The 27,303-nt window shown below is 42.7% G+C and overlaps 1 protein-coding gene across 3 annotated transcripts in view; it reads left to right on the forward strand.

The window, feature by feature from the left end:
• Window positions 1–27,303, forward strand: part of pigl (phosphatidylinositol glycan anchor biosynthesis, class L) — a 90,313-nt gene that overhangs the window by 14,470 nt on the left and 48,540 nt on the right. For 2 of the 3 annotated variants that reach the window (XM_048557344.2, XM_048557342.2), the window contains exon 2: window positions 2,083–2,182. The exons of the other annotated variant lie outside the window; for it this stretch is intronic. In XM_048557344.2, the coding sequence (XP_048413301.1) occupies window positions 2,083–2,182 (100 nt within the window). The remainder of the gene's footprint in view (window positions 1–2,082; window positions 2,183–27,303) is intronic. 3 annotated transcript variants of the gene reach the window in all.

Raw genomic sequence — 27,303 nt, forward strand, 5'->3', positions numbered from 1 at the left:
ATATTCCACTTTGCATACTTATGTGCAATAATTAAAAAGTTTTCCTTAACAAAAAAGCTATTGCTCCGTGACTTCTATTCAGTCTAATAATCATGAACCTCAGACGAGGTCCTTGGTTCTCACAGACCCCATCAAAATAGGAATAAAGAGAATAGATTGCTGGGGCCCTGGTGGATATATTTAATACTTCACCAGCCATAGGTGAAAACTGGATTACTGGAGGATAATGTGGTTCCCTTTATCAAGAAGGGCAGTAGGGATAGGCCAAGTAATTACAGACCAGTTAGTTTAACATTAATAGTTGGGAAATTATTGGAAAAAAATCTGAAGGACAAAATTAATCAATAGTTGGAAAGGCAGGGATTCATCTTGAACAGTCAGCATGTATTTATTAGAGGGAAATCATGTCTGACTAATTGAGATTCTTGAATATATGACTAAATATATTAATGAGGGTGGTGCAGTTTATACAGTTTACGTGAACTTTCGTAAGGCCTTTGATGAGGACCCACATGGAAGGCTGGTCTAAAAGATAAGAGCACATGAGATCCAAGGCAAGTTGGCAAACTAAATGCAAAATTGGATAAGAGACGAAGGATGATGGTGGAGGGTTGTCTATGTCATTGGAAGTCTGTGGCCAACAATGCACCGCTGGGATCAGTTTTGAGACCCTTGTTATTTGTTCTGTAGACAAATGACTTGAATGTGAATATGGAAGGATTAATTAATAAGTTTGCAGATGACTCAGGAATTAGAGGTATTGTTGACAGTGAGGAGGATGATATCATGATATCCAATATTGATCAACTGGTAAGTTAGGCAGAACAGTGGCAGATGGAATTTGATCCTTCTAAGTGTAAAGTGATGCACTTTGGGAAGTCTGATAAGAGAAAAATGTACACATTGAATGGTAGGTCCGAAGGGAGAACTGAGACATTTATGTACAAGTCCACAGATCCCTGAAGGTGTCAGCATAAGATGCTTGCCTTCATTAGCTGGGGCATAGTGCATAGGAGTAAGGAAATCTTGTTACAACTTTATAAAACATTAGTTTGGCCAAAGAGACAATACTGTGCACAGTTCTGGTTGCCACACTATCAGATCGACACAATTGCACTGGTGGGGTGCAGAGAAAGTTTACCAAAATGTTGCTTGGTCTGGAAGGCTTTAGGTATGAGGCGAGTTTGGATAAACTCGGATTGTTTTTACTGGAAAGATAGAGGCTGAGGTGGGACTTGATTGAAGTTTACAAAATTATGAGAGACATAAATAGGGTGGATAGTCGGAGGCTTTTTCCCCAGAGTGGAAAGGTCACCTGCAAGAAGGCACAGGTTTAAGGTGAGGGGGGGAATTTAGGAGGGAAAATGTTCCATACAGAGTGGGGGTGGGTGTCTGGAATGCACTGCCAGTCAAGATGGTGGAAGCAGGCACCTTAGCAATGTTTAAGGCATATCTTGATAGATGTGTGTGGGAAGCAAACGGGGATAGAAACTGCATAAGGGCAATAAGTAGTGGGTCTAAATAAGGAGTAGGAATCAGTGCCTGCATGGTGTTCCTGTGCCATATTGTTCTTTGTTTTCATTGGAGCAGAGGAGACTGAGGCAGGATCTAATTGAACTATTCAAATTATGAGAGGCACAGCAGTAAATTGTGAGGATCTCTTTCCCCATGACAGTCATGTCTAAGAACAAAGGGCATAAGTTTAAGGTGAGGAACAAGTGGTTGAGAGGAGATCTGAGAAAAGTTATTTTCACTCAGAGGGTGCTAGATGTATGGAATGTGCAACCTGAGAGGTTGGTGGAGGCAGGTACTCTCAACATTTAAGACGCATTGGTTGAGTACTTGAAATGGCAGAGCATGGTAGGCTATGGACCGAGTGCAGGTAAATGGCATTAATGTAGTTTGGTGTTTGTTGGTCGGCATAGACACAGTAGGCTGAAGACTTTCTACACTGTATAACTCTAAGATTCATTCCTGTGCCCTACAAAATCTTCCAAGCCCAAGATTGTCGTAATTGAGATCATTTTACATAACGAAAAATGTAGTTGCAGTTTATAAGTTGCTAATATTTCATATTTTCAGGGAACTTCTACAAGCAAGGGGAAATTCGGAAGAAGGAACTTCTGCAGAGCTGTGCTCTTCTGGGGATCCCTTCATCTCGTGTAACCATTTTGGACCATAAGTACATACTAATTGCAATAGTTCAGAGTATAACTTCCAAGCTATACTAATCTTCATTGAAGTAATGTCTTTCAAACACACAAGACACTCAGTGTCTCTTCAAATAAGGTGTTGTGTTTTTGTTCTAAAAGTACTTTCAAAATTAGAATTTTAAAAAAAACTTTTATTTGTATTTTCTAGAGTTTTCCAACCTCACTGCTTTCTTTTACCAGTGTTGCTTCTTGCAGAAGTTACAGCAGAAACACAAGTTTTTTTATTCCCCCACTTGTGAGATATGTACATAGAACATAGAACAATACAGCACAGAACAAGCCCTTCGGCCCTCAATGTTGTGCTGACCTGTGAACTAATCTAAGCCCCTCCCCCTACACTATCGCATCAGCATCCACATGCTTATCCAACGACTGTTTAAATGCCCCTAATGTGTCTGAGTTAACTACATTGGCAGGCAGTGCGTTCCACACCCTTACCACCCTCTGAGGAAAGAACCTGCCTCTGACATCTGTCTTAAATCTATCACCCCTCAATTTGTGGCTATGCCCCCTTGTTCAAGCTGAAGCCATCATCCTCGGAAAAAGACTCTCACTGTCCACCCTATCTAATCCTCTAATCATCTTATATGTCTCTATTAAATCCCCTCTTAGCCGCCTCCTCTCCAGTGAGAACAGACCCAAGTCCCTCAGCCTTTCTTCATAGGGCCTGCACTGTGGACCGGGCAACATCCTGGTAAATCTCCTCTGCACCTTTTCCAATGCTTCCACATCCTTCCTGTAATGGGGCGACCAGAACTACATGCTGTATTCCAAATGAGGCCGCACTAGCGTTTTGTACAGTTGCAGCATTGAATCCCAGCTCCGGAATGCAATCCCTCTACCAATAAAACCTAACACACCGTAAGCCGTCTTAACAGCACTATCAACCTGGGTGGCAACTTTCAGGGATCTATGTACATGGACACCAAGATCCCTCTGCACATCCACACTACCAAGAATCTTTCCATTGACCTGGTATTCTGCCTTCCTATTATTCCTCCCAATCACCTCACATTTATCCGTATTAAACTCCGTTTGCCACCTTTTGTAGTTTATCCAAGTCTCCCTGCAACCTGCAACATTCTTCCACACTGTCCACCACTCCACTGACTTTAGTGTCATCTGCAAATTTACTAACCCAAACTGACAGATTTGTATTTATTGCCCATCCCTCATTTCCATTGAGAATAAGGTGATGAGCTGCTTTTTTTTTAATCACTGCTGCCTATGTGGTATTGTTAAAATTGGTACCTCCCCCAAATGGTCTTAACTCGTTCAAGTCCTTATGTTGGGTGTTGGCAGACTGCCCACTCTTGGAAGGCATCCTTTGCTTGCTTGATGCAGAATGATGTATGTGCACGTGCACACAATAAGAAAGACCCCCATGTATTGATTGGGAGTAAAACCAAGGCTGTTTTTTTTCTTCTTCCTTGTCATTAGGGTATTGGGGTAATTGTGTTTACTGACTCAATTGAGATTAATTTGCATTTTAATAGATTCAGGCCTTTCAGGTTTGTAAAACTGAGTTGCATAATGCCTTAATCAACTCATCCGACTCTAATTATCAGACTGTCAACTCTAACATGTGACAGGTTTATTTGGAATCACACAAGCTTTTGGAGCACTGTCCCTTCATCAGGTGCAGTGAGACAGCTGGGCACACAAAGAGATCAAAAGATCATACAACTGGTGTGAGTGGAGTGTCAGATGATGTCTCAGAAAGTGACCAAGAGTGTTAGACGGTGTGTAAAGTGTTTCTGCAAATAAACAAATATCTTGGGTGAAATGGTTCACCCCATGGGGGTGTGTTGTTTGTGTGTATGTATGAGCAAGAGAGTGTGTATATGTCAGACAGTGTAATACATAATTCAAAACTGTACAAACTAATTAAGGTAGGGCGATCATAACAATTTATCAAAGTGATGGTGTCAGAACAGGAAAGTAAGGAAGATTTTACAGGTACAGATATCAGCCAGGGGTCCCTGATTGGGACTGTTAATCTGATTCAATCAGGGAACTAATATTCTAAAAGGTCCAGCTTGCTGACCTCGTTAAAATTGCTAGATCCCTCCACTGGTAGGTCCTTTTTCTTGGAGACACTGCTTGGGCATTTTAGGGTCAGGTTCCTCTGATATGGATAGCGTATACTGCATGGGAGTTTGCTTCCTGCACTTCTGTAAAATTTCAGTCTGTTTTTCAGTGGCAAAGGCATCAAGGTGGCTGTATCCGTTATGTCCTTCTATGAATCTGAGGACTCAACAATGCTTGACAGGAAGGGGCCAGCGGTTCTGGCAGCCTTTCTGACTGTTCTGACGGACAGGGCAGATTTTGCTCCCCTGCTGTTTGTGAACTTGCAGCTTTCATGTCCTTGTTCAGGACCTTTGCACCTACCTGAACTTTATATGTCACTGGTCCTAGACTTCATGTCAACCATGCCTGCCACCCACACTAGGCCACTTCCGTGATTATTAGACCAGACTTCGCTCCCTGTATCAACAAACAGTCTGTCTTGCTTGGCGGAGTCTTCTGTCCAGCCTTGGCGATCCGGATGCCAGTTCATCCCAGGTCTGGGAAGATTGGACTTATCGTGGCACAAAAAAGTCTTCTATCCATTAGCAACTCTGCTGGTGCTATCCCTGAGGTTGCATGGGGTAGTCCTTTAATCAAATAAGAACCATGACAGTGCAGTATCTAGCAAGCTTATGGGCTGTTTTTTCAAGCTAGCCTTCAAAGTTTGGACTGCTCTTTTTACCAGGCCATTGGATGATGGATGGTATGGAATTGCCTTTGTATGTAGAATCCCATTTCACCTTAAGAAGTAACCAAATTCTGAGCTTGTAAATGATGGCCTGTTCTCTGTGACCAACACTTCCATGTATTGAAAAGGATGTGCACAATTTTTCTATTGTTGTCCCAGTGTTTGGTGAATGGACCCTATGCATCTCTGACCACTTTGTCTGGGCATCTACTATGACTAAGAACATTAAACCCATGAAAGAATCTGCAGAGTCAACGTACAACTGAGTCCAAGGTTTAACTGTCCATTCCCATAGACGTGGGGGAGCTGCTGCTGATGTCTTTTGTCCTTGTTGACACTGTGCACTGCCCCATCAATGCAGCTATGTCTGCATCCAAGCCTGGCCATCAGACAGAACCTCTTGCCAACATGTTCATTTTCGAGACCCTGTATAGCCCTGGTGGAGTTCAGCCATTATTTGACAATAACTTTTGCTCAGGACAATCACTCTTGCTCCTCATAACAATGTGCCTCCACTGTGAGCTGGTGTCTTTGCGTCCAGCAAGTTCTCAGTTCTCATTGTGATGGACCTTTGGTTTCCCCCACCATTACCAATCGTTTCAGTTTTGAAAGAATACTAGATCTTTCTGTGTCCGAAGTCTGATATTGTCAGCTATAACAGGGAGTGTATTCAAAGAATTTAATATCATAAAAGGCTTTCACATTTTAAAGACATCTGGATTGAACTATGAATAGGAAAGGTTTACACAGATATAGGCCAAAAATTGGAAAATGGGACTAGGTCAGATTCGGATGTCTGGCCAGTACAGACAAGTTGGACTGAAGGGCCTGTTTCCGTTTTGTGTGACTCTATGACTCTATTGAGGGTACCACTGAAGATGCATCTGCTAACGGGAATTGGCTCCAATGCAGCAGCACTCAGCATCTGAGTAGTTATGAATGGAATGGAACATATGGTAATCAGAAAAATAATACCAATTTCCAACCTCACTGTAGTGATTATAATGAAATCAGACAATTAGACCTCTTAGAAGGTGAGTTCTTGGAAAATGTTCAAATTTGTAATTAATTATAAGCACTTAGTATTAGAGCTCACTACTGAATGCAGCCCGAAGCAATGGATGGCACTGCCTTTCCTCTTTAAGCAGACCACATAGGGAATTGTGGTCCATGAATATCATAAATTTTTATCTGTAAAACTATTGGTAGAACTTCTTGACTACAAATGTGCCTGCCAATCCTTTGTTCTCTATCTGGGCACATTTACGATTGCATTAACTGAAGTCCTTGATGCAAACACAATTGAGTGTTCCTCTCCATTGGGTCACCTCTGAGCTAATACCATCCCGATGCCGAATGGAGAGGTATCACATGTCAGTACCAGATCTTTCTTGGGATCATAGGGTGCCAACACATTAGAGGATGATAGCTATTTCTGTACTTCATTGAACTCTAGGACCTGTCTGTGCAACTATTTCCAAGGCCACCCTTTTTTAGGAATTGACGCAAAAGGTGCCAGGATGGATTCCATGTTAGGTATGAAGTTTCTGTAGTAATTTACCAGATCAAGAAATGATCTATGTTCCTGGACAGATATGCGAGCCAAGGCACCTTTGACCACCCTCACTTTTTTCCCCACCTTAGGCATATGTCTGTCTTGGACAAACGCCCTGCAACTATACACATGTCCTCTATGTGATTCTTACTGGTTTTCAGTTATTGGGACGATATCTAGTAAATAGCAAAATGAGGTACACTTTGCGAAATGTTCTCCATCAACTGCTGAAAAAATTGAACAGGCTGATGGTACCCCAAATAGCAGTCTCATATACGGGTACAAGCCCTTGTTAGTATTACTTATAGCATACTTCTGGGAATCCTGGTCAAAACGCATTTGCAAGTAGGCCTTGCAGAATCGTGAAATTGCTTCCTGGTCAACAGGCATGGTGGTGTTGGCTCCTCTGATAGTCCCCAGACCTTCCTGTAATTGGAAAATGTTGAGCCAATCTAGTTGATTCTGTTGCAACCAATTTCGCCCCATCAACCTTGGGCTGAGACTTTTATAACAATCATTGGTAACTGAACCAGCTGCTTTTCATAAGAGACCAAAGCCAAAGTTGTACTTTAATCTGTAAAGGTTCCCTGGTTTAAATTTTCAGTATTGCTGAGGTCTTACATGAACTTAAGGCTGGAGTCAGAGTGAAGTTTGTTAAAAAATGGTTCTGCAAACATTGAGAGCTGCACAGTATTGCTCCATTAGAACCACGTGACCATTTAACCAGATGTTTATCTTGATTAGTTCTGATGTTGATGTTATGAAGCAGTTTAGTTGTTCCAAACCAGATATAGGTGGACTTTCACGGAATGAACTCTCCTGGATACAGGCCTATGAGTTCTCTAACTCAGTTTAGGTCTAGTGTGACACTTCTGCTGTTTCAAGGCCAGATTAACAGCCCTACTGAGGGAACTCATCTTCTATGAGGGCTAACTGCCTGATTTCATTACAATCACTATAGTGAGGTTGGAAATTGATACTATTTTTCTGATTACAATGTGTTCCGTTCCATTCATAACTACACAGATGCTAAAGCAGTCCATGTTCACATGTAGCAAGATCCAGGTAATATTTAAACTTGGGCTAATATTGACAATTGCAAGTCTTGCCAACCAAGTGCCTTGCAATGCCATTCTTGAATCAGAAACTATAAGCAACTCCTATCATTCCCTTGACATTCAGTGGCATTACCATTGTTGAACACCTCACTATCAATATCTAGGGGTCATCACTGACCAAAACCTTTAGGTGGATCAACCACACAAATTCTGTAATAACAAGAGTCATTTGAAGCTGGGAATTCTGCAGTGAATGGTTTATCTTCTGGCTTCACAAAGTCCTTCAATCATCTACAAAGCACAAGTTAAGTGAACGTAGGAAATAAGAGCAGGAGTAGAACTTTTTACCCTTTGAGCCAGCTTTATCATTCAACTAAATCATGGCTGATCAGTTTGTGTTTTGAATTCCTCATTCCCATCCCTTGTAAGCTCTGATTCCCCTGCTGAACAAGAATCTATTCACCTCTGTCTTAAAAATATTTCCATTCTTCCATTGTCCACTGTGCCAGAAAGCTCAAGTTGCACAACCCTGAGAGAAAAAAATTCTCCTCCTTTCAGTAATATAAAGGCAACCACTTAGTTTAAACCTGATCCTTGAAACACATTTTCTCCATCCGTTTCATCAAGACAATGCAGGATCTAACATACTTCAATCAACAGAGTTGGGTACCAGTGACGGTGATGTTCCCTGACCGAATATGAAAATTTCCACTATTATATGAGTGCAAAGAGTCCTTGGCTATCTCTAATGCTGTTATTCTGCCTGGATGATTGGTCAGCCACTAACAGTGTCTAGTTATATTGAAGTGACTTTGAGGGCAAAGTTCAGGTGTAGGATTTAGCGCAAGTGAGAATGATGACTCTGCTACTTCCTGCTTTCAAAAGCATCCCCTCTGTGATCTGGTCCATAGAATGTTCACATGATGAATATGTTAATGAGAGATAGTAGGAACTGCCGACGCTGGTGTCTGAGATAACAAGGTATGGAACTGGATGAACACAACAGGCCAAGCAGCATCAGAGGGGCAGGAAAGCTGACGTTTTGGGTCTGGACCCTTCTTCAGGTCTGGCCTGCTGCGTTCATCCAGCTCCGCACATTGTTCTCTATGGATATGTTAATGTGATCTTGAAAAACAACCACTCAACATTAGCCTAAATAAAATAATTAAACTAGTACACCAAATATTATCCAAAAATGTAAACGTACATTAACACTAAAGTGTCATCAATAGAGATTTCAAGATATCTGCTCATTGATGCCTGGATTCTGTCAGAACGTCTCTGCTCCTCACAATATTACAGCCATGGTTCAAACACAGACCTAGGATCTGAATTCCAGAATTGAAACCAGAGTGACTCCCCTTGACATCAAGGCCACATTTAATTGAGTATAGCATCAAGGGGCCCTAACAAAACTGGAGTCAATGGGAATGAGGGAGAAAACTCTCCACTGGTTGAAGTCATACCTATCAGAAAGGAAGATGGTTGTCATTGTTAGAGATTAGTCATTTCAGCTCCTGCTCCTGTCTTCTAGGTTTCTACATCTTGGCTTCTATGCCCTTCTGCCCATCCAGTACATAACTGCCAAATACATACTACTGCGTACACTAGTCCCACTTTCCTGCAGTAAGCCCATAGTCTTCAATGTTATGACATTTCAAGTGTTCATCCAAAAATTTTTTTATAAAGATTTTGAGACTTCCAGCTTCAATTACACTTCCAAGCAGTGCAGTCCAGATCTCCTGCTATTTTCTGGGTGAAAAAGATTTTAATCAAATCCACCCTAAACCTCCTGCATTCCACTTTAAAATTATGCTCCCTTATTATTGACCATTCAACTGAGGGGAACAGCTGCTTTCTATCCATTCTATCCATGCTCCTCTGACAGGGCCTCCTCAACAGTCTCTGCTCCAAAGAAAATAATGTGAACTTATCTAGCCTCTCTTCATTGCTGAAATGCTCCATCTCAAGTAACATCCTGGTGAATTACATTTGCACCCCCTCAACTGCATTCACATCTTTCCTATGGTGTGATGACCGGAATTGCACACAGTACTCCGGCTGTGGCCTAACCAAAGTTCTGTACATAGAACAGCACAGCTCAGTACAGGCCCTTCGGCCCCCGATATTGTGCGGACCTATTCTCCTACTAAAATCAATCTACCCAGCATACCCTACATTTTACTATCTTCCATATGCCTATCCGAGTGTCACTTAAAAGCCTCTAAAGTATCTGACTCCACTACCACTATCGGCTGCGCATTCCACACGCCTGCCACTCTCTGTGTGAAGAACCTATCTTTGACATCTCCCCTATACCTTCCTACAATCACCTCAAAATTATGCCCCCTGTAGTAATTATTTCTATCCTGGGATCTCATCATCTTGTACACCTCTACCAGGTCACCTGTCATCCTTCTTCGATCCAGTGAAAAAAGCCCTAGCTACCTAGATTTCCTCATGAGATCTGCCCTCCAGTCCAGGCAGCATCCTGGTAAATCTCCACTGCACCCTGTCTAAAGTTTCCAGATCTTTCCTGTGATGAGTTGACCCGAGCTGAACACAACATTGTGTGGTCTAACCTGAGTTTTCTTGAGCTGCAGCATAACCTCACCTCTTAAACTCAATTCCCCTGCCAATGAAAGCCAACGCACCATACACTTCTTTACAACCCTATCAACTTGATAGCAACTTTGAGGGATCTATGGATGTGGACCCCAAGATCCCTCTGTTCCTCCACACTGCCGAGAATCCTGCACAGCTCCAGTACTGGCTCTTATCATCTATGCCAGGATTGATAAAGTCAAGCGTCCTGTATGCTTTATTAACTACCCTGTAATCTTGTCCTGCCACCTTCAGGCACCTATGAACAACCATCCCAATATCCCTATATTCCTCTGAACTTTCTAGTGCCCTGCCATTCATTGAGTACTACCTTGTTTTTCTCCTTCTTCCAAAGTTCACCCCTTCACATTTATCAATATTAAATTCCATTTGCCATTGATCTGCCCAACTGACCAGCACCTTCCACCTCACTGTCAGCTACCCAGCCAATCCTCATTTCAAGGGCTGAGGGACTTGGGTCTGTTCTCATTGGAGAGAAGGAGGCTAAGAGGGGATTTAATAGAGACAGACAAGATGATCAGAGGATTAGATAGGGTGGACAGGGAGAGTCTTTTTCCGAGGATGATGACTTCAGCTTGTACAAGGGGGCATAGCTACAAATTGAGGGGTGGCAGATTTAAGACAGATGTCAGAGGCAGTTTCTTTACTCAGAGTGTTAAGGCCGTGGAACGCCCTGCCTACCAATGTAGTTAACTCAGCCACATTAGGGGCATTTAAACAGTCGTTGGATAAGCATATGGATAATGATGGGATAGTGTAGGGGGAGGGGTTTAGATTAGTTCACAGGTCGGTGCAACATCAAGGGCTGAAAGGCCTGTTCTGCGCTGTATTGTTCTATGTTCTATGTCATCCACATTCTCATCTGTATCATTTTTCAATATCACAAACAATAAGGGACTCTGCACTGATCTCTGTGGTATGCCACGGTACGCCAGGTTTCAGTCACGCAAACAGCCATCTACCACTCCTTCCGTTTCCTGTCACTAAGCCAGTTTTGGATCCAACTTAGAATATAGAACATAGAAAAGTACAGCACAGTACAGGCCCTTCAGCCCACGATGTTGTGCCGTGGATTAATCCTAATCCAAAAATAAAATAACCTTACCTACATTTCCCTCAATTCACTGCTGTCCATGTGCATGGTTAGCAGTTGCTTCAATGTCACGAATTACTCTGCTTCCACGACTACCACTGGCAAAGTGTTCCATGCGCTCACAGCTCTCTAGGTGAAGAACCTCCCACTGATGTCTGCTTTATACTTTCCTCCTAACACCTTAAAACTATGACCCCTCGTGGCAGTCAATCCTGCCCTGGAGAAAAGTCTCTGGGTATCGACTCTATCCATGCCTCTCATTACTTTGTACACCTTGATCAGGTCACCTCTCTTCCTCCTTCTCTCCAGAGAGAAAAGTCAGAGCTCAGTCAACCTCTCCTCGTAAGACAAGCCCTCCAGTCCAGGCAGCATCCTGGTAAACCTCCTTTGCACCCTCTCCAAAGCCTCCACATCTTTCCTATAATAGGGCGACCAGAACTGGATGCAATATTCCAAGTGTGGTCTCACCAGGGTTTTGTAGAGCTGTAGCATAACCTCGCGGCTCTTAAACTCAATCCCCCGTTAATGAAAGGCAAAACACCATATGCTTTCTTAACAACCTTATCCACCTGGGTGGCAGCTTTGAGGGAGCTATGCACTTGAACACCAAGATTCCGCTGTTCCTCCACACTGCCGAGAATCCTGCCTTTAGTCCTATATTCAGCATTTAAGTTTGACCTCCCAAAATGCATCACCTTGCATTTATCCAGGTTGAACTCCATCTGCCATTTCTCAGCCCAGCTCTGCATTCTGTCAATGTCTTGCTGAAGCCTGCAATAGCCCTCGATACTATCAACGGCACCTCCAACCTTTGTGAGATCAGCAAACATAGTAACCCACCCCTCAACCTCCTCATCCAAGTCATTTATAAAATCTACAAAGAGCAGAGGCCCAAGAACAGAGTCCTGTGGGACACCACTCAGCACCGACCTCCAGGCAGAATACTTACTGTCTACAGCCACTCTGCCTCCTGTCAGCCAACCAATTCTGAATCCAGACAGCCAAATCACCCTGTATGCCATACCTCCTGACTTTATGAATGAGCCTGCCGTGGGAAACCTTATCAAATGCCTTGCTGAAGTCCATGTACACTACATCCACTGCTTGACCCTCGTCAACCTGTCTCATGACCTCCTCAAAGAACTCAATAAGATTTGTAAGGCATGACCTGCCCCTCACAAAGCCTGTCCCTCAGAATTCTTTCCAAAACCTTGCTGACCGCAGACGTAAGACTGACTGGTCTGTAATTTCCAGGGTTTTCCCTATTCCCTTTCTTGAAAAGAGGCACGACATTTGTCTCCCTCCAATCTTCCGTATGACTTCCGTGGAGAGTGAGGATGCAAAGATCTTCGCCAGCGGCTTAGCAACCTCCTTTCTCGCTTCCTGGAGCAACCTAGGATAAATCTGGTCTGGCCCTGGGGACTTATCAATCTTAATGTTTGCCAAAATTTCCAGCAGATCAACTTCCTCAGTCTTGAACTGTTCAAGCCTGTTTTTCTGCTCCTCAAAGTTCTCATTCACAACAAGGTCCCTTTCCTTATTGTTCAATGATCTATGTTCTATACCTGCAAGCTACCCTAGATCCCATGAGCTTTGACCATTTTTATTTTGCCATGTGGAACCTTGTCAGAGGCCTTGCTGAAGTATGACTATGATTATGGAAGCTTAACTAAATATTAACCCAATGCAATAATATGGCATCGATTTGACTTGTCCAGACTTTGCACATTTTGTTGCGGTTGGCCAGCACATTAGCAAAATAGGATATGAGACCAATAATTCTAAGTTTGCCTTCTAAGGCATGACTGATGAGTACTGAGTAACATTGCTGCACAATTAGTACAGATCCTGCACTTTTTACATCTCAGTGTCTTTAGGCTTGTAATGAGCAATTAGTGTATGTAAATCAACAGTAATCTTAGACTCCAATGCACTTCCCCTTAGCTGCACGCATCAGATGTAAATTTTGGAAATTCAAATGTTCACAGAGTATGTTCATCAGTTTGAGTTTCTCAAGCAATCCACTTAAATTTATTGATGAAGGATGTGTTCAAATGATCATGGCATGGTGTCACTTGTGACTAACATGTGAACTATGAATTAGAGATAATGGGAACTGCAGATGCTGGAGAATCCAAGATAATAAAGTGTGAAGCTGGATGAACACAGCAGGCCAAGCAGCATCTCAGGAGCACAAAAGCTGACGTTTCGGGCCTAGACTCTTCATCAGAGAGCTCTCTGATGAAGGGTCGAGGCCTGAAACGTCAGCTTTTGTGTTCCTGTGATGCTGCTTGGCCTGCTGTGTTCATCCAGCTTCACACTTTATTAACTATGAATTAGACTTGTTTATTCTGCCAATGGGCTTAGACTGTACAGATTTTAACCAGCTATGACAAGAAGAGTTTTTATCTGCAGCCATGCCAGGAGCTTCTTGTTTTTAAGCATTCAGTATATGTGCATCAAACAAACAAACATACATGGGAATCATGCTTAGTAGTGACTACTGACTGTATTTTGAGTATCCACCCAGTTACCATCTGAGCCTGGTACCACTGTGACAAGTTCAAAGTATCCACACTTTTGTTTGCTAACATTTCCTTTCACTTATCCTGGTTTACTCATTAACATTTTGCACTATATACTAATATGCTGCAGTTACTGTGAATAACTCAGCTGAAGATACAATCGTAGAAAACACGAGGCAGGAGTTAGGGGATGAGACAAAAACTGCTGGAATTACTCAGCAACCCAGACAGTAAAGAGAAATAGCAAATGTTTGAAGTCTTATTTTTTCATCAGCTGTTCCACTTAAACAAGGGAGTCAAACTGACTTTAATTTTTATCAACTGTCCTTGTGACAACTGGTTTTCCCTGCAGAAAATCTCATACCCTGTACTTGGGAATATCAGGCTCTGTTTAATTGCATTATTTCCTAAGTGTGATGTTGCTGTGAAATGTGAGGATATTGTACAGGTCTAATGAAGGACAATTGGATTTGTCACTTACAAAATTGTGAAGTTGTGAAATTGTTAAAAACCAGGTTGTGGAAGTGCTCAAAACAGCTTGAAGGAGAAGAGATTGGTTCAAGTTTGCACTCAGTGCCTTGGTCAGGTCTCATCAGCAGTCATAAACCTGATTGATATTTTGCAGGCTGGACCAGCCTACAGAACTGTTGCAATTAAATGAAGTTGGTCCTGTTAAGTATATCTGCCATTTTTTCACCACTTGCTACTTGCCTAAAATATCTTGCTTTGATGTTTTAGATTATTACATTTGGATTCTAACATCATCTTGTTCTATTGAATGAGTTACTTTACAACCAGTCATAAGTAAACTTTGTGATTGTTTTTGCCCTTACCTCATCCTCAGATATATTTTTGTTACCTCCAATGGTACTCCAGTGGCTGCACCATGTTACATCATCCCATCTAAACCTTTATTTCCTATATTCTAATTTTCAATAAATTCCATTCACTTATCATCCCTGTGTTCACTAATTCCCAGAGTAACAATATGGTCATGTCTAGAAATGACAGAAGACTAGTAATCTAGAGCCAAACATGGAACTCTGCCAAAATGAATACAAATTCCAACACAGCAGCTGGGAGAAGTTAAATCCAATGATTAAGTCTGCAGTTTCGAAGCTAATATGATTAACTGTTGTCATGTTGTAAAAACCTATCGGGTTTTACGGAAGGGAATCTGCTATCCTTAACCAATCTGGCTGACATGTAACTACAGATTGACAGTAATGTGGTTGACTCTTAACTGCCCTCTGAAATGGTCTCTAACAAATCACTCAGTTCAATGGCAACAAATGCTGACCTCACCACTGATGCCCATATCTCATGAAAGAAGAAAGAAAGTAACTCTCATTCTTATGTTCAGGTCTTTCCATGGTCTCATCCACTTTCTATGTCTGCAGACGAGAAATCTCCGTGACTTTGATATTGCTCTGTATCACTGCCTTGCCAAACTATTGGAATCTGTGTGCTCAGCTAATTAAGCCCAAAACTCTGGAACTCTCTCACTTTCTCTCTCTCCTCGTCTAACACTTTCCTTAAAATCCACGTGTCTGTTTGAGCCTTTGGCCACCAGTGGCATAAGTCTGACCCTGTGTTAAATTTTTATCTGATTATGTTCCAGTGACACACATTGGGGTTTTTTTGCATTTAAGCTGCTGCATAAAAGGCAAATCATTATAGTTTTCAATATCAATTTGCTTGTTATTCGCTAGTGAGAAAATGTTTTTACTGTTGTGTTTGGACATCTCGGCATAAGATCTGAAACTGCTTATAGAACATACAACAGTACAGCACGGTACAGGCTCAACAGCCCATGATGTTGTGCCGACCTATTATCTTACTAAGATAGAACACAGAACATAGAACAGTACAGTGCAGAACAGGCCCTTCGGCCCTCGATGTTGCACCGACCTGTGAACTAATCTAAGCCCATCCCCCTACACTATCCCATCATCATCCATATGATCAATCTACATTGCATACCCTACATTTTACTATCCTCCATGTGCCTATCCAAGAGTCACTTAAAAGTCTCTAAAGTATCTGACTCCACTTCCACTGCCGGCAGCACATTCCACATGCCCACCACTCTGTGAAGAACCTACCTCTGACATCTCCCCTATACCTTCCTCAACTTTTGAGAGTGGTCAACCTACATTCCCTCATTTAATGCTACAGCAATAACTATCATTGCTTCACTGAGTTCAACTTTTCCAGTAAATGCCTTCACAAAAATGACAAAAGTACAATTGTACTCACTCGTCAGCTCTGGCTCAGTCAAGCTTAAATTTATCCTAATTTGAGACCTATGTGTGCTTCCTGGATGACTATTGGAAGCAAGAACAAGATCAGGGTAACATTTAAATGTGACATTTTGTCTGAGAAAATTCACCCATGGTTCCTACTAGAAAGTGCCGATATGATAATGCCATCAGGCTAATTTAGGATGAGTTCCCACATTGAAATAACAAGACATTCACATTCCAAAATTTTGGATGTGTGTTTCATTCCTTTTAAGATCTTATGGCAACAGATGCTGTCCAAAGTTTATGTTTGTTAAGCTACTCAATAATTGATCCCTTCTTGGCATAATGAAATCTCAGTCACATTGAGCCTCCCAAATATACCCAGTTGAATTTCAGAATTTGCTATGTTCGGAATCTGCCTAACTTGGTTTAGGTTGTTGTCGGCCTGAAATACAGCACTATGCTGGGTTGCCTGTCTGTCCGAAGCACACTCGGAGCGAAGCAATCAACACCTCCCAATATGAGTGATAATGGGAACTGCAGATGCTGGAGAATCCAAGACAATAAAATGTGAGGCTGGATGAACACAGCAGGCCCAGCAGCATTTCAGGAGCACAAAAGCTGACGTTTCGGACCTAGACCCTTCATCAGAGAGGGGGATGGGGTGAGGGTTCTGGAATAAATAGGGGGAGAGGGGGAGGCGGACCGAAGATGGAGAGAAAAGAAGATAGGTGGAGAGGAGAGTATAGGTGGGGAGGGGATAGGTCAGTCCAGGGAAGACGGACAGGTCAAGGAGGTGGGATGAGGTTAGTAGGTAGGAGATGGAGGTGCGGCTTGGGGTGGGAGGAAGGGATGGGTGAGAGGAAGAACAGACTAGGGAAGCAGAGACAAGTTGGATTGGTTTTGGGATGCAGTGGGTGGAGGGGAAGAGCTGGCTGGTTGTGTGGTGCAGTGGGGGGAGGGGACGAACTGGGCTGGTTTTGGGATGCAGTGGGGGAAGGGGAGATTTTGAAGCTGGTGAAGTCCACATTGATACCATTGGGCTGCAGGGTTCCCAGGCGGAATATGAGTTGCTGTTCCTGCAACCTTCCGGTGGCATCATTGTGGCACTGCAGGAGGCCCATGATGGACATGTCGTCTAAAGAATGGGAGGGGGAGTGGAAATGGTTTGCGACTGGGAGGTGCAGTTGTTTATTGCGAACCGAGCGGAGGTGAATTTTTCGGGTGGTTCACAGAGATTGCAAACCAACATCCCCTCCCCTACACTCCATGTCAAATCTCCGTGTTCTGGTGTGAGTTTTGTTCTGTAACCGTAGCAAATTTCTCAGTCAAAAATATCCTCTCCTATTTTGTAGGTTAGAGTTCAGCAGCTACAGGTTACTAAAATTAGCATAAGAAGACAGACTGTTCTGGGGTTGATCCAGGTCACTGGTGGCGTTGCTATGGTGCAGCAGTTGCAAAAGATTCCGGTTTTCTGAAGCAGTTTCTTTTTCTGGCGTTGTTTCAACACGGCAGCTTGCAATACTTAACCCTATGGCAGCTGAAGGTTTTTTAAACTGTAAGCTCAATTTATCTATGGACCCTGTCTTTCTCCTTTTCTGTTTCCTGCAGCTTAGCTGTGAACACAGCTAGTGTGGTTAGTTTGCACAGCTTTTTTACAGTAAACATTACACATGTGAGATCGGCATTCGAGGATGATGGTGGTTGTGGGGGTGGCGGTGATGGGGAGCAGTTCTTGACACAAAATGAGAGAAAGGCTGGTTGAACTAAATTATCTGTTTATGTGACATATAAAAGAGCCTTAGTTTAAGATTTTATCAAAACATTAGCACCTTCAACAGTGCAGTGCTTCTCAGTACTGCATCAGAATACAAGTGTTAACTGGAAAACATTTAGAGGATGGTGATCATTGTTCTTAAGGTCCAGGCTGTCCACAGAAGGAGTAAGAATAATTAACAGAAAAGCCACCTTCAACGGTACAGGAATGGGTATAAAACAAATAAATTGATTTCAAAGGTTAAGGGACAAAATGGTAGTTAAACAATGGGTTACTTTCAATGAAAAACAGAAGTTGCTGGAAAAGCTCAACCAGTCTGGCAGCATCTGTGAAGAAATATCCTTTTGAGCCCAGTGATCCTTCCTCAGAACTTCTGAAGAAAAGTCACTGGACCCGAAATGTTAACTCTGATTTGAACAAAATGAAAAAATATTGCACTGGAACAGGCCTTTCGGCCCTCCAAGCCTGTGCCGACTATCTCGTCCTAATTATTCTAAAAACAAGCCTGCCATTTTTTGATTCTATTTTTTATCCCTCTATTCCCTCCCTATCCATGTACCCATCTGGGTGCCTCTTCAAGGTCTTCAGTATGCCCACTTCCATCACCTCTTCTGGGAGTGTATTCCAGGCTGCTACCTCTCTCTGCATGAAAAACTCCCCTGGCACAGCTCCCATAAACTTCCCCCCCTGACTTCGAACCTGTTCCCCCTTGTAATTGAAACTTCAACCGTGGGAAAAAGCCTCTGAGTATCCACTCAATTTATGGCTCTCAGAATTTTGTAGACCTCGATCAGGTCTCCTCTCCGCCTCCACTGAAAACAGTCCTAGCCTTTTAAACCTTTCCACGTAGCCAATGTCCTGGTGAACATTTTCTGTGCCGTCTCCAAACCTTCCACATTCTTCTGGTAGTGTGGTGACCAAACTGCACACAATAGTCTAAATACGGCCTAACAAGGGTTATATAGCTGTGATAATTGGAACTGCAGTTGCTGGAGAATCCGAGATAACAAATTGTGGAGCTGGATGAACACAGCATGCCAAGCAGGATCTTAGGAGCAGAAAAGCTGACGTTTTGGGCCTAGACCCATCAACAGGAGCTGAGGTGCCTGGACTGTGATTGGGACAGTAACTCTGCCAATTCTAATGCCCCATAGCCGCGATGGCCCATCAACCTCCAGACAGCAGCAGATGCTGCTTACACCATCCAATTAACCAGATTGCCTGGAAATCCCGCTCTTTTTGTATTGGGCAGTAAACAGGTTTAGTGGCAACTATTTGTTTTACCATGGGAGAGCTTGTTGATGAGTCAGATCTTGGTCCAGGAGCCCTTTAATATCTGGAATCTTGTAAGCGCGGGACGTTGCATCAGGTTACAGCCTGGCACCTGTTTCTGGGCAAACTGTACTGATCTGTACCTGCAGTGTCCCACTTTTTCTGTGTGACTATCTGGTGCACTTGTTGACTGGACAGGGGTCTGCTCACTGCTGCTTTTAACTATGAGGATTAAAGAAGGCATTTGGTTTGCTTTCTTTCATTAGTCAGATCACTGAGTATAGGAGTTGGGATTTATGTTATGGTTGTACAGGACATTGGTGAGGCCACTTTCAGAATAATGCGTACAATTCTGATTGCCCATCTATAGAAAAGACGTCGTTAAACTTGAGAGGGTACAGAATAGGTTTACAAGCATGTTGCAGAGACTGAAGGAATAGAATTATAGGGAGAGGCTGAATAGGCTGGGACCTTTGTTCTCTGGAGCGTTGGAGGGGGAGGATTGACCTTCTAGAGGTTTATAAAATCATGAGGGGCGTTTATAGGGTGTATACCTGAAGTCTTTTTCCTCGGGAAGGGGAGTCCAAAACTAGAGGGCATAGGTTTAAGATGAAAAGGGAAAGATTTGAAAAGAACCTGTGGGGTGACTTTTTCAAAGGTTGGCACATGTGTGGAATGAGCTGCCAGAGCAAATGGTGGAAGCTGGTACAATTACAGTGTTTAAAAGGCATCTGGGTGGGTATATGAATAGGGAGGGTTTAGAGGGATATGGGCTAAATGCTGGCAAATGGTGCTAGGTCAGATTGGGATGTCTGGTCAGCATAAACAAGTTGGACCAAAGGGTCTGTTTCCATGCTTAATGACTCTGTGACTTTGAGTGGTTAAGCTCTGGAATACACTGCCTGAGAGTGCAGTGGATGCAGGTTCCATCAAATTATTTAAAGGGAATTATTTGAAAAGGAACAATGTGCAGGGTTACAGGGAGATGGCAGGTGAATGGCACTGTGAAAGGCTAATTAAAAGAGCTGACACAGACACAGTGGACTCATTGGCCTTCTGCACTGTAGTGATTTTGTGATTCTGAATGTTACTCTTGAGCTCAAACACAGAATTGACCTCTTCCTCTAGACAGTTGCACAAGTGGAGATATCTGTTCAACATCCACCTTATCAATTCCATTGAGCAATATATACTTCAGTCAGATCCCCTTCATTCTTCTGAACTCCCATGAATACAAGAGTAAGTTATTCAACTGCTCCTCGTACAACAGCCCTTGCATCCCTGGAAACAACCTAGTGAACCTCCTGTGAACTGCTCCAGTGCCACCACAACCTTCCTCAAGTTAGAAGACTAAAACGTGACACCAACGCCTTATGCAATTATAATAACCCTTCTCATAATAAATACCAAGATTCCATTTGCCTTTCGTGTTTTTCAATAAATTTGAAGGGAAAAAAAAACTTCATCAACATATGATCACCCACTCTTGTGTTCAAAGCTGTGGAATAGATGACCCAACTTCACAAACGCCTTCATCTGTATAATGGGAGTAGGCATAATCATGAGATTGTCATTTTTCAGTTATCCATTAAGGAGCATATGACAGCAGCTGCATGAATTGATTAGCGCAGTCAAAGTTTACAGTTTAGAAATCATCTGCATTATTGGTTTCTGCAGGCTGTTTTATGTAGCAATCTCAAAGTAATCTCCATTACCCTGGCTCCCTCCCCAGTAACCTTTACTGCATCAATCTCAAAGTAATCCTACTTCCTTGTGCTCACTCCATTGTCCTTTACTGTGTCAATCCCCAAACTGAAGCCACTGCCCTGCTCCTTCCTCATGGCCCTACATTAATCCTACATCAATCCCAGTGCCCACTTTCTCTCCAAACATGCATCAATTCTAAATGAATCTTAGAAAACCCCTTTTCATTGCCTTCTATTAATCTTCATACTAATACCACTTCTCTGTGGTCTCCTCATATTCCTGGCTTAATTCTAAAAATGCTTTCTTCCCTTAGCTCTTTAACAATTCTGAATGATTCCTGTGAACCTCTTTCCGTAGGCCTGTATCAATCCCAAACTAATCACATTGCCGCATTGTCTCCCCATTGCTCTTGCACAAATTCCCAGAATAATCCCACTGCCCTGCTGTCATCATTGCCCTATGTCTCAGAAGAAAATCAGTATTAGAAAACCATACTGGAGAAATTAATAGCATTAAAGACTGACAAATCATCAGGGCCTGATAATCTACATCCCAGAGATCAAAAGGAAATGACCCTGGAAATATTTGATACATTGGTGGCCATTTTCCAAAATTATACAGATTTGAGGGCAGTTCCTACTGATTGGAGGGTAGCAAATGTTACCCCACAATTTAAAAAACAAGGGAGAAAAAAAGGCAAATTGCAGTGCAGTTAGCCTAACACCAGTAATGAAGAAAATGCTGGAGTCTCCTATGAAAAATATGATAATAGAACATTTGGAAAACATTAACAGGATCGGACAAAGCCAGTACGGGTTTATAAAAGGCAAACTGTGCTGAACAAATCCACTGGAAGTTTTTGAGGATGCGACTAAAAGAATAGATTAGGGAGAACTAGTGAACGTGTATTTGAGTCTTCAAAAGGTTTTTTTTAACATAAGGTTTCTCATAAGAGGTGTGTGGGAAAAGTTAAGGCACATGGGATAAGGAATTGTAGTGGTAACATATCAGCATTGCTCGAAGACTGGTTGGACAGACAGGAAGCAGAATTAGAATAAAGTGGCAGGCAGTGATCAGTGGAATGCCACAAGGATCAGTGCGTGGGCCCCAGCTGTTTACAATATAGATAAATCACCTGGATAAAGGCACATTTCCATGTTTGTTGGTGACACACAACTGGTTGGGGTTGTGAGGAGGATTCAAGGAGGATTCGGGGGGCTTTAGACAAGTTGACCCAGTTGGAAACAAATGGTAAATACAATACACCATGCCTAAATATGAAGTTATAAACAGAAAAAAAGTATTATTTAAAAGGTGATATATTCTGGAAGATCATAGAACATAAAACAGTACAGGCCCCTTTGTCTACGGTGTTGTGCCAAGCTATTGTCCTACTAAGATTAAACTACTCTGCACACCCTACATTATACTATCATCTGCATGCTGATCCAAGAGTTGCTTAAATGTCTCTAATGTATCTGACTCCATTACCACTACCAGCAGTGCATTCCATGCGCCTACCACTCTCTGTGTAAAGAATCTACCTCTGGCATCTCCCCTATACCTTCTTCCAGTTACCTTAAAATTGTGCGCCCTTGTAATAGTCCTTTCGCCCTGGGAAAATTCTCTGGCTATCCACTGTATCTGTGCCTCTCATTATCTTGTACATCTCTATCAGGTCACATCTCATCCTTCTTTGCCTCAATGAGAAAAGCCCTAGCTCCCTCCACCTTTCATCAAAAGACGTGCCTTCCAGCCCAGGCAGCATCCTTGTAAATCTGCACCCTGTTTAAAGCTTCCACATCCTTCCTATGATGAGGTGACCAGAACTGAACATAATATTCCAAGTGAGGTCTAACCAGGGTTTTATAGAGCTGCAGCATAACCTTGCTGCCCTTGAACTCAGTTCCCCTGCCAGTAAAAGCCATCACAACGTACGCCTTCTTTGCAAGCCTACCTTCTCTGGGGAAATAAGGGATGGCATGTTATAGAGGCGTCAGTGGGGAGCACTTGGAGGCAAGTGATCGTAATTCTGTTAGCTTTTAAATAGTAATGGAAAAGGATACAACTGATCAAAAAGTTTAAAGTTCTAAATTTGAATACTGCCAATTTTGACAGTTTTAGACAGAAACTTTCAAGAGTTGATTGGGTGAGGCTGTTTGCAGATGAAGGGATTGTTGAAAGTGGGAGGTCTTTAAAAATGAGATAACCAGAGTTCAGAGACTGTATAACAAAGTGTGGAGCTGGATGAACATAGCAGGCCAAGCAGTATCTTAGGAGTGCCTAAGATGCTGCTTGGTCTGCTGTGTTCATCCAGCTCCACACTTTGTCATCTCGGATTCTCCAGCATCTGCAGTTCCCATTATCTCTGATACAATTTCGGAGACAGTATGTTCCTGTTAGTGTAAAGGACAGGACTGGTTGGTCGAGGGAGTGCTGGATGACCACAGAAATTGAGTGTCAGGTCAATGAAAAGGAGGCGTATATCAGATACAGACTGCTTGGATCGAATGAATCCCTTAAGGAATATCAAGGCAATAGGAGCATACTTAAGAACGGAATCAGGAGGGCAAAAAGGGGTGACATGAGATAGCTTTGGCAAATAGAGTTAAGGAGAATCCAAAGAGATTCTGTAAATACATGAAGGGCAAAAGAGTAACTAAAGAGAGAATACAGACCCTAAAAGATCAACATGGTGTGGCACCACGGGAGATGGGTGAGATACTAAATGAATATTTTGCTATGGAGAAGTACGTGGAAGCTACGGTACTTGGGGAAATAAATAGTGATGTCTTGAAAAGAGTTCATGCGACAGAAGAGGAGGTGCTTGAACTCTTAAAACATGTAAAGGTGCATAAATGAAAACAAAAAAGCTAGAAACCGCAGCTGGTCAGGCAGTATCCATGGAGAGAGACCAAGTTAACATTTTGAGTCTAGATGAGTTTGAATTATAGGGAGAGGCTGAGCGATGACCTTACAGAGGTTTATAAAATCATGAGGGCCATGGGTAGGATGAACAGCCAAGGTCTATTTCCTAGGGAGGTGGAAAACTAGAGGCCATAAGTTTAAGGCGAAAGGGGAAAGATTTAAAAAGGACCCACTGGGTAACTTTTTCATGCACCGGCGGTGCATGTAGGGAATGAGCTACCAGAGGAAGTGGTGGAGACGGGTACAGTTGCAGTATTTACAAGGTATCTGGATGGGTATATGAACAGGTAGAGTTTCGAGAAATATGGGCCAAATAGGTCCGATTGGGATATCTGGCCAGTTCAGTGAGTTGGACCAAACCATCTGTTTCCATGCTGTATTACTCAATGGCTCTGTAAAACTTTCCAAGCATTCAATTAGTAGGCGCTCGAGGACAACAGCTAACCTTCAGCGTAATGCAATTCATAGCAAGTAACCAACATTAAATTGCTGTTCTGTAAACTGAACTGTTAATAATTTCCCATCTTGGCCCCAGTCTTTACCCTCCCCCACTGTGACCCGGTGACTTGTGTAGTCTGTGATTAATGCACTGATCCATTGCCCAGTCTGTTTGAGTGAACTACACTGTGGGACCTCTCGCTGTATGCCAAAATCCTTTGTGAAAGTGTGCTCTCTGACCTTGAGCTCACCACCAAGACTCCCAGCTGTGACATGTTGAGCAGTGTGGAAAGAGGGAAGGGAAGAGACTGAGGTTATGAACTTAATTTTTAAACATCCTTTATTACTGAAGCATATCCACAACTGCCTTAATGCTGCTTCCTGAACTGGCAAGAAGGGCTGCTGCTGGGCTAGGTAATGAGAAGCAGTGGTGAGCAGGGTTATCAAGTCCTGTACTTATTTAGACTAAAACAGCTGAATGCTACTATGCCTCGCCTCATTTACTAGTGTAAGCATGCACATTTATAAAGACTAATGGTTCACCATAGATTTAAAATCACAGCAAGGCACTTGATGTAACTGAACAAGGAAGAGAGTTTGCATTGTGACCGATGTACTGTTGCTGGTCTCAGACTCCCTCCTGTTTGCTCACGTATCACGTTATCATTTGAATGGACTGCAGAAGAGAGTAGCACTTCAAAGTTTCATTCCTGGTTGTCAATAAAGTATTGCTCTAGGATTCCTGTTTTAGGGATGTGGCAAAACATTCCTGAAGAGATTCAACATTCCCAGGAATTCTTGGGAGACCCTGAATTATGACCTACCAAAATGGAGAAAGTTAATTCAGGAACACACCGCGTACACTGAAATACTTCTTTGAGAACATGCAGAAGCAAAGTTGAAGGAGTGTAGAAACCTCCACATAATCCACTTACCTGAAAACATCAAATGCTGGGCATCACAACAGGTCAGCCAGCATCCATGGAGAGAGCAAGCTAACGTTTCAAGTCGAGATGACTCTTCATCTGAGTCATCTAGACTTGAAACATTAGCTTGCTTTCTCCATGGATACTGGCTGACCTGTTGTGATCTCCATCATTTGTAGTATTCAGTACAGATTCCAGCTTCTGCAGTAATTTGCTCCCAACTCATTTACCTGATTCTCCAAGCACCACCTGCTGCACTTGGGCAGAATCTGCAACCCTATCATCTCAGAAACTATTCAACTGGAGTGGGAGCAAGTTTCAACAGGCTGACATCATCTGTACAGAGCAAAATAGAGCTAACATTTTTGAGTTCCAGAGAATTCTACCTTGGGAAAAGAGTTCTTAGCCAATAGAGAATTACTTTTAAGTTATAAGAGCCCGCAGTGTTGGAGGTAGTATTTTGGCACAGATAGAGAATTGGCTAATGAGCAGGGAAGCAAGGGGTTCTTTTTCAGGATGGTGACCTGTGGGGTTCCAGTTGGGCAACAACTGTTTACAATATATGTTAATGACTTAGAAGAAGGAAGCGAATTTACTGCAGCCAAATCTGTAGATGATGCAAAAATAGATGGAAAGGCAAGTTGTAAGAGTGATATGTACAGTTAACAGAAATGTTGATATGTTAAGAATGTTGGCAAAAATTTGGCATATAGACCATAATGTGGGGAAGTGAGAAGTTGTAACTTTGAACTGGAGATCAAAAGAACAAAATATTATTTAAATGGTGAAAAATTACAGAATACTGCAACACAGAGACTTCGGGGTACCTGTGCACAAAACACAAAGCTGACACAGAGGTACAGCAGGTAATCAGGAAGGCTAATGAAATGTTGGCCCTAATTTCAAGGTGGTCAGAGTATAGGAGTAAGAGAGTCTTACTGCAACTGCACAACGTGAGCAGTTTTGGTCCACATATTTAAGGAAAGATGTCATTTCATTGGATGCAGTTCAGAGAAAGTTCACAAGCATGTCTTTGGTATGAAGCATGAGCAAAGGCTAAACAAGATGGGACTCTAATCATTGGAGTTTAAAAGAATGAGATGTGATCTCATAGAACATAGAACATTACAGCACAGTACAGGCCCTTCGGCCCTCGATGTTGTGCCAACCTGCCATACCAATCTGAAGCCCATCTGACCGACACTATTCCATGTACGTCCATATGCTTGTCCAATGACGACTTAAATGTACTTAAAGTTGGCGAATCTACCGTTGCAAGCAAAGCATTCCATACCCATACTACTCTCTGAGTAAAGAAACTACCTCTGACATCTGTCCTATATCTTTCACCCCTCAGTTTAAAGCTATGCCTCCTCATGCTCGCCGTCACCATCCTCGGAAAAAGGCTCTCCCTATGCACCCTATCTAACCCTCTGATTATCTTAAATGTCTCAATTAAGTTGCCTCTCAACCTTCTTCTCTCTAATGAAAACAACCTCAAGTCCCTCAGCCTTTCCTCGTAAGACCTTCCCTCCATACCAGGCAACATCCTAGTAAATCTCCTCTGCACCCTTTCCAAAGCTTCCATGTTCTCCTTATAATGCTGTGACCAGAACTGTACGCAATACTCCAAGTGCGGCCGCACCAGAGTTTTGTACAGCTGCAGCATAACCTCATGGTTCCGGAACTCAATCCCTCTATTAATAAAAGCTAAAACACTGTATGCCTTCTTAACAACCCTGTCAACCTGGGTGGCAACTTTCAAGGATCTGTGTGCATGGACACCGTGATCTCTCTGCTCATCTACACTACCAAGAATCTTACCATTAGCCCAGTACTTTGCATTCCGGTTACTTCTACCGAAATGGATCACGTCACACTTGTCCACATTAAACTCCATTTGCCACCTCTCAGCCCAGCTCTGCAGCTTATCTATGTCTCTCTGTAACCCACAACATCCTTCGTCACTATCCATAACTCCACCGACCTTAGTGTCGTCCGCAAATTTACTAACCCATTCTTCTATGTCCTCATCCAGGTCGTTTATAAAAATGACAAACAGCAGTGGACCCAACACTAACCCTTGCGGTACACCACTAGTAACTGGACTCCAGGATGAACATTTCCCATCAACCACCACCCGACCATTTCCCATCAACCAACCATCTCATTAAAATATTTT

This window comes from Stegostoma tigrinum, chromosome 27, assembly GCF_030684315.1.
Source record: "Stegostoma tigrinum isolate sSteTig4 chromosome 27, sSteTig4.hap1, whole genome shotgun sequence".
NCBI classification, from domain to species: domain Eukaryota; kingdom Metazoa; phylum Chordata; class Chondrichthyes; order Orectolobiformes; family Stegostomatidae; genus Stegostoma; species Stegostoma tigrinum.